Here is a 14,837-nt window from a genome sequence, read left to right as displayed (position 1 = left end):
TTAATCTTTACTAGAAGAAGAAATGATACAATTGGAATCCGTTTTTTTTGTTCGATTTTTTTAAACTCAAACGCAAAAGAAGAATTTGTCAAGAAAAAACTCAGAGGATGATATAATGGAAACTTTTTGTATTTATAAACAATCATAGTCAGTTACCTGGAGTAGACTACCTCAAGTCGGTTATCCGTAACTGACTAACTATTGATTCTTGCACGAACTATTTATTGTTGTATCCTTGGGGTTCGGTTGAGACGGTATAAGCGGAACGTTTGCCTGATGTTCTTCCCGCCATTTCATTTTAGGTCTTTCTCGTTGCTTCTTTTACTTGGCTTTCCTGCATTAGTTGTTGTACAAGCTTTTTGATTTGTTTTCATATCTTTTTGTGTTTATTAATGGTTTTTCGGTCATTTCAGGTTTGTCTTGTTGCTTCTTTTACTTGGTTTTCTTGCTTTAGTTGTTGTACATGCTCCTTTGAATTGTCTTTTATATCCTTCTTTGTTTGGTTTGTTGGTGATTTCGTTTCATGCCTGATTCTATTGGTCATTTCATCTTCGATTTTTAGAGCCCTTTCGGGTTGCATTTTCTGGGGATTTTTTTTTTGAAATTAATGTAGCACTTCTTAAAGATGTGATGTATATGATGTAAAAAAGTTATTAGAAAATATCTAGAAGGAATATTTCATGAAAAATGCAAAAAAAATTTCAGCAAAATCACAATTCAAACAAATATTAGAGCTTAACTTCTCTATGTCATGCTTTTGGTTTCTTCTCTTGTAAATTTGTCAGTTTTGCCCTCATTTAGGATGTGTTAGCTTTTTTTTTTTTTTAAACACTTTATTTCATGGAGTTTTAATCAAAGTGCTTAATCATATTATTTGTAAGTATCATTTTTTCTATTTGATAATGTCTAATTTTAAGTCTTTGAAACGTTTATCTCTTCATTTTAGCTCAAAATTTTTTTATCATAAATGGTTAAAGTTAATTCTTCATTTTTTTAAAAAACACGAATGTTGTTCTAAAAACATCAAATTTGCATTTGTGCCAAATTTGCTTTTTGCAAAAACTCTACTATTAAATTTAAGAAATGATATTCACCAAATACTTTTATTCTCCAAAAATATTTTTTTAAAGCAAAATAGCACCGCAGCTATTAGCACAAGACTTTTAGGCTCTAAGATGAAAATTGCAGGCTTGGCCTTGTGTAAAATCCAATTCTGGCCTGCAAGTTTGCCAGACTTGCCTCCTAATTGCGTAATGAACAACACAAACACGAAAATGCTGTAGGGCAACTTTATTCATCTCAAATTCTGAATCAACGGACTCTGTCTAAGGTTAGTTTCACATCTACTATTTTAGTAACATTTTCCATGAGTAACTAGACGTTTTGGCATTCACAAGAAATACTATCTCTTTCTTGCTTTAAAAAAAAAAAAAGAAATGCTCCCTCTTTCTCATTTTGATAGTTTTTAAATTTTTTACACAATTTAAGAAAAATTAGTTAATTTGGTTGGAAAACTAAATTTAGCCTAACATTTTTCTAAAACACCCTTATATTAATATTAGAAATATCACTAATCATTATACCTTTACATTAATTAAACAATAATAATGATGGTATATTACACCATCAAGACATATATTGAAGCAATTGTTAGTGAAAAAAGTGACTGTATTAAATAAGATAGGTTGTACTTAATGATAAAGAAGTGTATTAAATAAGGATACTTTAGAGAAGCAAAAAATTAACTATATTCTTCTCATTGCACTATAATTTGAGATGAATAAAAAGGAAAATTGTGCATAAAAAAGTAATCCTTATAGCAAAAAATTACTATACTATTAGTGCATTGAATGCTAATCCTTATATCTTACTTAACAAAATTTTAGAACATGTATTATATGCATATTCAAAATATATTACACAACATGTTTATCCAAATCAAGTTAGAAAAACAAACACAATGAGCAAAGAAGAAAGAAAACCAAGAGGAAGCAGAGATTTGGCCAGCTAGCATTTGGACCGGTGACTTTTGTAGCTTTTTTTTTTTTTTTTTATCAACAACGATAATAATTTGTATAATTTATTCTAGTCTAATATAAGGGGAAAGGGAGGAGAAGCCAAAACTAGTGACTCGCGAGAGACAAGAATTAAATCCTTGACCTCCCACCTCAATCAAGACTTAAAGGATTTCTTGGTTGTAACTTAGGACTTGAAAATCTTAGTAAGATAGGAAGGGGAGGGTCCACTGTTGTTTTGTGATTAAACGTGCCTCTCATTATGTCTATGCAACGGGGAGTATCTCTCACTTTCCATCCCAACCAATGGGATGGCCACAACAAATTGGCATGTATCAGCCTTGGTATAAAGCAATCAATAATTGAGCTATTCGCGAGTAATTTGTGAGCAGTTTAACTAGATAGATGATCGAACTCGGGTCAAATACGAGATGATATTGTGCTCGAGTACTCATTGAACAAAATTATTGAAATGCCTTAACTTTTAGATAATTTACATATTTTACCTATAAGTAATTGAGTTCTAACACAATTTGGAGATACTTTAAATTTTGGAGATATATTAAATTTTATCGAGTCAATTTCAAACATTAAATTTAGCATTTGATCGAGTTCAAACTTGAGATCGAATACAGGAAAATTGTTCAATGTCGAGCAGATAATATTCGTACTTGACTCGACTCGTTTATACTCACATCTTGGTCTTCAACTCAAGGCAACTTGAGTGTGTTTGAATAGGAGATTATTTAAAATAATACTTTAAAAAAAATACAGTAGTACTTTTTTTAATGTGATGTATGCAAAATAAAAAAAAAGATTGAAAAGATAAAAAATTATTTAAAATATATTTATGATGTAATCAAATAAAATTTGGCAAATAAACCATTATCCAAACACACTTAAGAGATTTCGTAATCGTAAATGGAGCAAACCGCAATCGTAAATGGATCGGTTCTTCTGCAATTATAGGAGAGCGTCCATATATCAATAAGCCAACTAAAATCGTTAAACTCCTATGGGCTTAAATCACTCTAAGGCTTAAACTTGTGTTTGGGCCACGTGGGTCCCATATGACAGACAACCTTTTAATTGTGGCGCTCTTTCGGCCGTCCCAGTCTTCCCGGTCTTTCAACGTTTTAAACAACTTTCATACGTGCTTTTCTCCGGATAAAATGTTTATATAAAAGGTTAGGTCGAGTCCTCATTACTCATCAGATCTCAATTGCTATCTGCAAGAGCTGGAACCTCATCTCTAATCCCTCACTACTGACCACCCCTGAAGAGCAAGATGAAGTTAAAAGTGTTTGCTGATCGCGGGTCTCAGCCATCACGGGCAGTTCTCATACTCTGCAAGTAAGGATTTTTTAATGCATTTGTTCTTTTTTCTTGATTTCTAACTTCTCTCTCTCTCTCTTTTCATTTTGAGATTAATCAATGTAAATTGTTTTCATGGCTCTTGGGCTTGTCTGTGAAAAGGGCTAATGGGATTGAGTTTGAAGAAGTCCAAATCCAGCTGGCTAAAGGGGAGCACAAATCTCCTGAATACGAAGGTGAGTAAGTATGTTGCTGTACAGTCTTCTTGTATGTTGGGTCAAAATATAAAGACAGGATTTTTGCCTTTTCCTTTCTGGAATATAATCATGAATTTGATCTTGTTTCAGCAATCAATCCCATGAAGCAAGTCCCAGCAATAGAAGTTGATGGAAAATTCAGGTTTTTTGAGAGGTAATTTAAGTGTGAAGCTGGAAGATATGTATAGGACTCTTTAGTTTCTAATCATCAGATGGGAGAAAGAACCGTGATATGTTTTTATTCTTATGGTTTTGTGCGTTAATTTTTGCTTCTGGGCCAGCATCTAGTGCGATATAAAGGAAATTATAGTTTTCCAATTGCTAATTGTTATGCTTTAGAAAGATTTCTTTTGAAAAAATCTCAAAATTTTGAAGGGGTAAAACTAAATCTTTTGAATTTTGGATAGCGGGTGCCCCTCTTATGCTCTGTGGGAAGTGTGATGATCCCGTGTGTCAAATTAAGGTTCTTCGTCATGCAAATTGTTATGGTTGATATATGATGAAATTATGTTAATTGAGACTGATCCAATGATGTCAATTTAGGTTCTTTTCGGTCTTACTGACATTGATTTGTAGTAATATACTCATAAGTTGAGACTTAGTTCCATTTCCATTTCTGGTACTCATGGCCTGCCTTCGTCTTCCCTGAAAGAAAGGAAAAATGAAAAGAAATGAAGGGAAAATAATGAAGCACAAGTGGCTGCTCTGGTTTTTTCTGGATTTTTTTCCTAGTCTCCATTTATTTGATCTCATTTTCTCCTACCCGTCTTAGCTAACTGATCCCTGGACTTTCTGTGCGCAATATTAATGGAATTCACACATCTAATGTCCTCTGCAGTCATGCTATCCTTCGATTTCTGGCAACTGCTTTTCCTGGAATTGCAGAACATTGGTAAGTCTCATCATTGTGCATGCTAGTTTAGAAGGTGTTTCACATTAAATAAACGCATGCTAGTTTCTAAGACAAATATGAATTCAGTCGTCCCCTAAATTTTATTTCAATATGCTAATGGACTCCCAAAAGCAGGCACCATTACAAGTGCCTCTATTTTTTGGCCAGTTATAGATCCTACATATGCTTTCACGTCTGTTATTTTCTTTGGATATCCGTTCTAATCTTTCTTGATGCCCTAATTATGGACAGTGGGAAAGGGTACAAAATCAGAGTCAAGGTTTTCATGTATTTATATAAGTGGGCATGCTTCTAGAATACACGGATATTCCATACAAACTGGTTGTCCTAATCCTAGTTCTACATTCAGCGTTTCCACTAGCTGATGCTGGAATGTGCTCTAATTATTGATTTCACAGTTCTTATTACTCTGAACATTCATGTTCCAAGGTATCCTGCAGACGTGTTCAAAAGAGCACAGATTGACTCAGCTTTAGATTGGCATCACTCCACTATACGACGGGGTTCAGGTGCTAATCTTTGGTTTTGAATAACTATTCTTGTTCTATCTGTGGTCTGGTGTTATTGGAAAGCTATTTGTCACCAAATTACAAAAAAAATTAAACAGGGAATTGTAGGGTGAATCTTGATAATAATATAAGAAAGATCTGGGATGGTTTTGAATGAGCTCAATTTTCCTTGTGGGAATTCTGGGTTTTGACATCCACCTCTCATATTTTGAACAAAAAGACATGAGATGAATGAGTGGTACATTGTTCTCGTCTCCTTGCTAGAGTCACTTAACAGACTGCAAAAGATGAGTATATATGAGGGTCGCTTAACACTTAAACGTCCATGACCAATTGGGCAAAAATGTCGAAACAAGCAAATACTTTGAACTTATTATCAAAACCCAAGTGCAGCATGTGAAGAAGTCTAAGAATCATGGTAGAGTTACTGGATATAGTAGAAATCTTAGTCTGAGTAAGCTGGCCTGTTCCTAAAATTTGGCAATTGGAGCAGTAAATGTTTGTTGGCCGCCCATCCCTTATTGAAGAACTGCAGAAGGAAAAATTAATCTTTTTGAATAACTGGATTTTTGTCTAAAAATGACCCAGTTACATATAGAGCAGTCTCATTTTTATTTTCCGTCTTCATGATCAGCACTGTTTACCTGTTAATGTTGTACCGCATTCTGAAGTATGCTTATCTTGACAGTTGGGGTAGTCATCAATACTACGCTTGCACCTTTATTTGGCCGGCCTTTGGATCCTCAAGCAGCAGCAGAAGCTGAAAAGCTCCTGTCAGCTTCTTTAGCAAAGATTGAATCCTTTTGGCTCAAGGGTGATGGACCATTTCTACTGGGAAACTCTGAACCTTCCATAGCAGACCTGAGGGGTTAAATCTATACTTCTTATGAAATTCACACCAGATGCAAACAACATCCAATCACACATCGAATACCCAAACCAAAACAACAAGGCCTTGCAACTCTAACCACCAAAATTTAACATAGATGCAAGCTGCAGAAAACCATCGAAAAGATGCAAAACGAGAACGCAAGAGGCAATTTGGACAAAATAATCATCTTCTCCACTGAGCTCTACATCAGTTATCATCTCAGTTTTTTCTCGGACAAAACATCAAAAATCCAACTATCTATCATCCTCAAAAGAAGAATAAACTCGCACAAACCTCCTCTCATGATGCAGCTCAAGTTTATACGCAAAAGAAAACCGGCAAGAATATAAAACAAAAACAACAACACATCAAGAATTCTCAAAACTCTCTCTTTTTTTTTTTTACCCTGATCATCAACTATCAGGTTTTGTCAAGCGTTAAACTGACCAAACATCTGTTTTCCTTACACACAAAATATGAATCAATCATCCTTCAAGTAGAAGTTTCACTTGGGCATTTTAACAAACAGGGAATGGGCATGTAAAAATTCCAACAAATATTTACTCAATTTATGTTATAACCGGCCCCAAAATTATCAAAACAAAAAGGACTCTGGTCCAATTGACACAGAAAGCACGTACAATCCAAAATCATGAACAATTGACAGAAAAAATTGCAATAAATAAAGGCCCGGCAGACTGCTTTGAGAGCTTGACTAGAACTGAATTTTTTTAAAGAAAAAGTACAACTCACAGCGCTTTTGCTTGAGCGGCGGCGACGATGGACTCCGGTCGCGGTGGCGGCGGCTATGAGCAGCGGCGGTTCCGTTGACCTGAGCATCGGAGGGTTTGATTTGGGGTGATTGGCGGCTGTCGGCGTGGTCATGGTGGACTGATGATGAAGGTGGAGGTGGTGCCAGATTGAAGGCTCCAGAGGCGGAGCTCGCCGTCCCACAGCTGAAGTCGACTGAAATGCTCTTGCAGGCAAAGGCGGTGGATTCCAGCTTTTCCTCCTTCGCTCTGTTTTTTCCTGGCCGCTTGTTTTTTCTTTTCGCCGAGAGCCCTCCTTCCGTCGCCCGTTTCTTTCCTCTGTTTTTGTTCTTTTCCCTATAATTTTTCTACTACCGAAGCTCTCTCTCCTTCTTTCACCCCCTAGCTCTCCCCTCCTTTCTCTTCAGCCCCCTTCGTTGTTACCCTTTTCCCTCTCGAAGCCTTTCTGCCAAAACCAAACCCTAGCCGCTTCCTGCCTTTCTCTGCTCTCTTTTTTTCTTGTTTCTCTCCGTCTTTTTCTTCACCAATCTCCCCTCTTTCTGATTCTTTTCCTTAGTTTCCCGCAGCTTTTCCAGTCTTCAATTCGTCCGCCACTCCCTCATTTTTTTTTCTTCCATTTTCTTTTTCCTCCGTTTCTCCGTTTCTCCTTGTCTTTTTCTCCTTTTCTCTCTCGGCCTTCTCTGTTTTTCCCTTTTTTTGGTTTTGTTTCCGTAACCTTCCCTCTTGCCTTGGCTCTCCCTTAGTCTTTTCTTTTTCTTAGTTTTTTCTCCTTTTTTCCCGAAGCCACTTCCTCCATCTCTCTCTCTCGCTCCTTTGCTCTTTTTCTTCCTCTGTTTTTCTTCTTGTCTTGTTGCCCCTCTGTTCTCAAGCCTCTCCGATGGTTCTTCCTAGCTAAATCCCTGTGCGGCGCCCTTCTTTTTCCCCTTTAAAACTCCTCCAAAAAATTGCTCCTAAAATAAAAGGCCAAGATTTCATCCTCAAAATAAGTTCATGTGTCTTATTCTTGTCCCTTTGATTTTTCTTTTGATTTTTTTCTTTTTTTTCTCTAAAAAATTTTATGCTAAAAAATGTCTAAAATGAGATTAGTAAAACAAAAATAAATAATAATCATCAATAATAAAAAAAATAATAATGAGAAATAAAGCCAAAAATTTGGTGTCTACAGTTTGCCCCTCTTTGTCTGAGTTTCGAAGAAACTCGAGACAAAGATGTAAACACCAAATACTTACCCGTGTTTATTCTGCCGCAAACTACTTGAGCGACTGATGCTGTTGAAATAAGGACTGACCTCTTTAAACAAAATTTAAAATGGGACTGGCCCAAACAGGAAATTTAAAACGGGATGCACACTAGTGGGACTGACTCATGTTTAGTGGTAATGAAAATGAAATGCACACTAGTGGGACTGACCCAACGGCTAGTGGCAGTGTAAATGAAACGCACGCTAGTGGGACTGACCCATGTTTAGCGGCAATGATGATGAAATGCTCACTGGTGGGACTAACCCATGTTCAGTGGCAAAGAAAATAAGATGCACACTAGTGGGACTGACCCAACGACTAGTGGCAATGATGATGAAATGCTCACTGGTGGGACTAACCTATGTTCAGAGGTAATGAAAATGAAATGCACATTAGTGGGATTGACCCAACGGCTAGTGGCAGTGTAAATGCACGCTAGTGGGACTAACCCATGTTTAGCGGCAATGATGATGAAATGCTCACTGGTGGGACTAACCCATGTTCCGTGGCAAAGAAAATAAGATGCACACTAGTGGGACTGATCCAACGGCTAGTGGCAATGATGATGAAATGCTCACTGGTGGGACTAACCCATGTTCAGTGACAATGAAAATGAAATGCACACTAGTGGGACTGACCCAACGGCTAGTGGCAGTGTAAATGAAATGCACGCTAGTGGGACTGACCCATATTTAGCGGCAAAGAAAATAAGATGCACACTAGTGGGACTGACCCAACGGCTAGTGGCAGTGAGAATAAAATGCGCACTAGTGGGATTAACCCATGTTTAGTGGCAATGAAAATAAAATGCACGCTAGTGGGACTGACCCATATTTAGCGGCCATGAAAATAAAATGTGCACTAGTGGGACTGACCCAAGTTTAGTGGCAGTACAAATGAAATACTGGTATGTCTGAAGAAACTGTATAAGGCTTGCTTGGAAAATTATCCAAAGATTTACCCCAATGTGTTGAATTGGTCAGTGGGATTAAACCCGAGTCTGCCTTGAGAATCGGTCAGTGGGATTAAACCCGAGCCTGTCTTGATGATTGATCAGTCAGTGGGATAGCACCCGAGCCTGCCTTGACAATTGGTCGGTCAGTGGGATAGCACTCAAGCCTGCCTTCAGTCTGTCATTTGGTCAGTGGGATGAATACCCGTGCCTGCCTTGATGATTGGTCGGTCAGTGGGATAGCACCCGAGCCTGTCTTAATGATTCACTTGGATCGGTGGGATGAATACCCTAGCCTGCCTTCAATTGGTCAGTGGGATGAATACCCGAACTTGCCTTGATAATTGGTCGGTCAGTGGGATAGCACCCGAACCTGTCTTCAATCTGTCATTTGTTCAATGGGATGAATACCCGAGCCTGCCTTGATAATTGGTCGGTCAGTGGGATAGCACCCGAGCCTGCCTTGACAATTGCACTTGGATCAGTAGGATGAATACCCGAGCCTGCCTTCAATTGGTCTGTAGGATCCATATCCGAGCCTGCCTTGATAATTGGTCGATCAGCAGAATAGCACCCGAGCCTGCCTTAAAAATTGGTCACAAAAACCAAACCTAACAAAATGTTTGTGATGTTGGCAGCACAAAATCCAAACCCAACATGATGTTGGCGGCACAAAATTCAGACCCAATATGACAATAATGGTCAGGGGGATAAGACCCAATCCTGCCATGACATTTAGGGATGGCAATGGGGGCGGGTGCCCCCCGCGGGGGGCTCTCGGGGCGGGGGTTGGGGCGGGGGGTGGGGTGGGGAGGAATTTTTTCCCCTCGCTTAGAAACGGGGTGGGGGCGGGGGAGTATACCCTCGCCCCATCCCCCGGCCCGCCACCCGCAAAACAAAAAAAAATATATAATTATATATAATATGTAAGTTAATTAGTTATAAACTTATGATAATAATATTATTAGTTAGATGTATTATATAATGTATATTAGTTTATGTAATATAATTGATATTATCAATTATATCAATAATTATACATGTCTACTAATAGAATTTATTAATTAGTTATATTAAATTTACTAATACATTTATACTAAATTTCTAAGTACACTTAATAGAATAACATTTTTTTCTCAAAAGAAAGCACAAACACAATAATGAATTAGTGATTGCATTTGTACTAAAAGTGAAAACTTGACTGTTTTAGTTATATTTATTTCATCATATTGGATTGTATTCAAATAACTTCTGTTTGATTGTTTTTATGAGTTTCAATTGTAAAATTACAATGAATAATAATTTGGTGATGTGTTGATATTTTAGTATTTGATTATTTATTAAAATTTAATTATAATAAAATTATATTAACCCCGCGGGGGCACCCGCGGGGCAAGGCGGGGCGGGGCGGGGGGAGGGGGAGGCAGGGGACGGGGCGGGGGACGGCCCGCCCCAACCCCGCCCCGTTGCCATCCCTAATGACATTAGTCAAGAAATTAAATGTGATTGTCAAGGGGATAGAAGGGTGCGCGGAGTACGTTGAGACATTGTCAACAAGAATTAAATTTGATTTTTAAGAAACAAGCAATTGATTGATTTTTTTTTTATTTTTTCTGTTTTTTGTTTTTGTTTTGTTTTTGTTTTTTTTTTAATTCTGACTTTTGATGATGATTTTTATTTTTTTGATTTTTGATTTTTTTTGATTTTTGATTTTTTGATTTTTTTTTGATTTTTTTGATTGAGAGAATCTTTTCAAAAATAATTTGTCACAGTGTCGGACCCTTCCTTCTTCTTTCTCCTTGCTTCTCTTTTTCCGGTATCGACCTTCCACCACAATAGATGCTTCTTCATCATTTCAGCCATAAATACCTGCACAGGGGGCTTATCAAAGTACAGCATGTACTTAAATTTCATGAAAATAACAGCGTGATTGATTCGAAAATGTCTTATTTGACTCTTGGACGAAATCCTCAAATGTGTTATAAAAATTTGCCCCAATGTGGGTTTCTTTTGTGAAATCTCATAAATAAAAATTTGTCCCAGTATGGGCCCATTTTGCAAAATCTCTCAAATGAAAATTTGCCCCAGTGTGGGCCCATTTAATTGCAAAAATTTGTTTGGATGACTCTCCATTTATTTGAACAATGTAGAAAAGTATGTTTCCTAACAGAAAATTTCATGATAAATTTCTCAAAATAATACCAAATTACAAGTGATTCCTTCCTCACTTTAGCATTGATGCTTAGGGTAATGGTCACCACTTCTTGTTAGCTCATCTTTCAGGACCAATCAAATGGGTGTTATTTCTGCTTTTGAGATGGCTAAGGAAAAATGAGAGATTAGGATTTGTCTTAAGGTTGGTACGCCAAAGAATTCAGACCGCCCAAAGCCGCCAAAAGAGTTATGCCGATAATCGAAGAAAGGATTTGGAGTTTACTGCTAGAGATTTGATATTTCTCAAGATTACACCGTTGAAAGCAAGGTTGATGTCTGGAAAAGGAAAGAAGTTACAGCCAAGGTTTGTAGGGCCTTACAAGATTATCCAACGTGTGGGGAGTGTAGCCTATAAATTGGAATTACCGCCGAGTTTATCTCGAATCCATAATGTGTTTCATGTATCTATGCTTAAAAGGTATCACCCAAACCCATCACATGTCTTGCAACCAGAGAGTATTGAGATTGATGAGACTTTGACTATAAGGAGAAACCGGTTAAGCTTCTGGATAGGAAGGTGAAGGAATTGAGGAATAAACAGATACCATTAGTAAAAGTCTTCTGGAAGACCATGGGTTGGAGGAAGCAGCTTGGGAGGTCGAAGAAGCAATTCGAGAAAAGTATCCAGACCTGTTCGCCAATCAAGGTAAATTTCGAGGACGAAATTTTCTTAAGGGGGAGAGGATGTGAGAACTCATAAAAAATTATTATTTTTTGACTCCTAATTTTTGCTCATTTAATTATTTATTCAAAAATTTGCCTCGATTATTATTTTCTAACCTTATTAGACTTAAATACATGGAGTTATGACTTCATTATATTTTTAACGCGACTCGTTTCAAAAATTAATTTTTTGGAAACTCGATTAATGTAAATAGTGAAAACGTGTCTGAAAACTTTAGCCAATTGGGAGTACAATAAGTTCGAAAACTTGGAGACATGTACAATGGTCCTAAAATAGGTAATTTTAGATTTAAATATTCAAGTGATAGTTAGTGGTACGATTGTTACAAGAATTTCTTGAAGGTTTCACTCTATCGCGCCTAAATTGGAAATACGCGTTTTCACGCGCGCGATTAATTAAGGGACTTTAGACCATTATTTTGAGACAATTAAGAGTGAATAATATTTGTATGAATATAAGTGCATTAGAGGTTTAGTGCACTAGTGAAACAAATGCGAGAGAAATCGAGCCCAAACGCGCCCTACGCGCACTATTGAGAGTTGACTTTGGGGTGATTTTTGCACCACACATTGTATCTTCCTTAGGAAGCTAAAATTGGACCAAACACTCTCTCTCTTAGTCTCTCTCTTGGCCGGCCATCAGCTGCAACAAAACAACTCCAAGCTTTGCAAATTTCATCTCCAAATCTTGCTCAAATCTTCACCAAATTCAACCAAAATTTAACTACACCTAGCTTGTCACTTGGAGAGCTCATCTAGCTATCAAAGGAGCTCATTTTTCATGGTTTTCTTGGGGCTTCTAAGGACCGAAAATTCTGCCTTGGTCATCAACTAAAGTAGGTAATGATCCAACACTCTAAACTTAGTTTATAGAGGTTGTTTAACACCTTTAAGCTTGGATATTCATATGGGTGGTTGTTATTGTTGGAAAATTTTGAATGTGGGCACTATGAACTCCCACCCTTGTCTTGATGGCTGATGTGATGATTGATGATGGATTTAATGTTGGTTTAGTGCTCAAAATGATGATTAATGGTGTATTAGTAGTATGAACTTCAAGAAATGCATGCGGGAAAAAGTTCCAATTCTGCCCCTGCTTTGAATGTACCTATTTCTGCAGAATTTTGGGGTTGTAATGACTTCTATATGATGTTTATATGTTGAATAGATGGTGTATAAAATTTCATTGAAAAATATTGAGGTTTGGTGGGTCAAATGAATTGATTTCACAAAGCTAGTAAATCTGGAACTGTTCCCATAATGCTCTGACCAGCTTTCGTGTTTTGGCCATAACTCTGTACTCCGATATCGAAATTAAGTACCATCAGCGGCATTTGAAACTAGACATTCCCTCCTTTCCGACGGTATAAAATGCACATTTTGGTTCCATGTATGTGAGCCGAACCAACCATTTAAAGTCGACTGTTCTGTTTCTCTGTTTTACTGGAACGAAATGCTGAGGCTACAACTTGTGGCTTGAATTCGAGCTAGTTGTGCACCGAATTTCAAAATAATTTCTTCTATGAAATTATAGCTCTATGAATGTGTTTTCCAACACCATAAACCATGACCAATTCTGAGTTAAGTTGAGTGATTTGTGATCAAAATATGGAACCTGCCCTGCTCTTGAAAAACCTAACTTTTGGATAGATTTGATGCAAGGCTTGGTGTAGACTTGCTAACTGAATTTTTTTTGGTGCTAAACACTTATGAAAGGTACCATGAATGTTTCTTACACTTTTCCTACTCTAATGAGCCATGTTTGAGGAATTTTTCCTTGACCAAATGTTGGAATGGAAAACAAAAGGGCTCGAGGCAGTTTTGTCTTAGGATTGTCAAAACTTTGGTTGTTTGAATGACTACCTTCCCGAAGGTATTTTTCCATGAAATTTGATAGAGGGATACTCTTTATATAGGAGTATTATTCTGCCAAATTTTGTACCAATCCAAGTCCATTTCGATACCTAACTAAAGTCCCAAAGTTGGAAGCTCAAATCTGGAAATTTGTTCACCAGTTTTGAATTTTTCCCTAATTTTGAGCTACCGTATCTTGGTGCTCGAGGCTCCGTTTTTTTATCCGCTTTTTCTGTTATAAATTTTACTTGCAAATCTAATTGAGTTACAAATTTCAGTGACTAGCTCGCAACGTGTGAATTTTGCCGAATTTCCAAAGTTAGCGAAAAACCAACCCAACACAACCTTAAGTACTCTGAAACAGTAACTTTGAACCCATTTTTGAATATTTTCCATTTAGAATCATGGAAAAGTGTCTTCTAAGAACTTTTAATACTTTCAAAGAGGTTTCCAACGGTACCAAGTTTTCCAATTTTTGACATGTAGAATGTGAGATACGATTTTTCAAAATATCGTATTAAAACTGAAAATTTTTCGAATTCCAAAGGAAAGGAGTTTTCAAGCACTCCTTATCCCTTCGATAATACTTGAACGTTTTATACTTGATTTCCCAAAATGAAAACTCGATCGCTCTTGTACTTTAAGAAACTTTAGTTGAACCTCGATTTACGAGTAATTGAGATTCATTTTCGTGAAATTCCCTTAGATTGTACTAACATACAATCTTCCTTGATAATTGGGGCACGTGAATGATAATACATTATTATTTGCTCAGGCGCACACGAGGACCTTCAAGAGGATCCTACAGTGAATACTTGAACTTCCAGAAAATATTTCTTCTTGATCTGCTCGGTGAGTGTCAAGTGTATGACTACTTGAACTCTATGGATTTGATTCATGCTTGGCTTGCCTAATTACATGCTTAGCCTACTTGGTTTTGAAAAATGGAGTCGAGTGTGTACTTTATCGCACTCGTTCTCATTTGAAACAAATGACTCATGTTTAACATGGTTTGCCTAGTTTACATGACCTGAAATACATGCTTAAACCTGTCAAATGCTTGAATACATGACATGGTATGCTATGGCTGCATACGTCGTTGGAGTGAATCTCCTCGACACTTACATGATACATGGGGGACGCCCAAACTCATAGGCCGACCTTGGAACTCGAGCTGGCATGGGATTGGTCGGAAACCTCGGTGAGCCATGAGATTCACATGATAAGCTTGATCTATTGAGAG

The 14,837-nt window shown here is 37.3% G+C and overlaps 1 protein-coding gene across 1 annotated transcript; it reads left to right on the top strand.

Annotated features, from left to right (window-relative positions):
* Window positions 1–3,222: 3,222 nt before the first annotated feature.
* LOC113704409 (glutathione S-transferase T1-like) lies at window positions 3,223–5,881 on the top strand. The gene is made up of 6 exons (XM_072061047.1): window positions 3,223–3,368; window positions 3,492–3,565; window positions 3,677–3,740; window positions 4,425–4,478; window positions 4,929–5,008; window positions 5,697–5,881. Exons 1-6 carry the CDS (start codon window positions 3,304–3,306, stop codon window positions 5,879–5,881), a joined length of 522 nt encoding a protein of 173 aa, XP_071917148.1. The 5' UTR covers window positions 3,223–3,303.
* Window positions 5,882–14,837: the final 8,956 nt, after the last annotated feature.

Source organism: Coffea arabica, chromosome 8e, assembly GCF_036785885.1.
Source record: "Coffea arabica cultivar ET-39 chromosome 8e, Coffea Arabica ET-39 HiFi, whole genome shotgun sequence".
In the NCBI taxonomy this organism is placed as follows: Eukaryota; Viridiplantae; Streptophyta; class Magnoliopsida; order Gentianales; family Rubiaceae; genus Coffea; species Coffea arabica.
The sequence above is the reverse complement of the archived record's forward strand: the minus strand, read 5'-3'. Positions and strand labels throughout refer to the sequence as shown.

Excerpts from the sequence above, each read along its gene's own strand:
- LOC113704409 (XM_072061047.1), top strand. The coding sequence starts at position 3,304 with ATGAAGTTAAAAGTGTTTGCTGATCGCGGGTCTCAGCCATCACGGGCA. Across the intron at positions 3,566-3,676 it reads CAAATCTCCTGAATACGAAG|CAATCAATCCCATGAAGCAA; the intron begins GTGAGTAAGTAT and ends ATCTTGTTTCAG. Across the intron at positions 3,741-4,424 it reads AAATTCAGGTTTTTTGAGAG|TCATGCTATCCTTCGATTTC; the intron begins GTAATTTAAGTG and ends TGTCCTCTGCAG.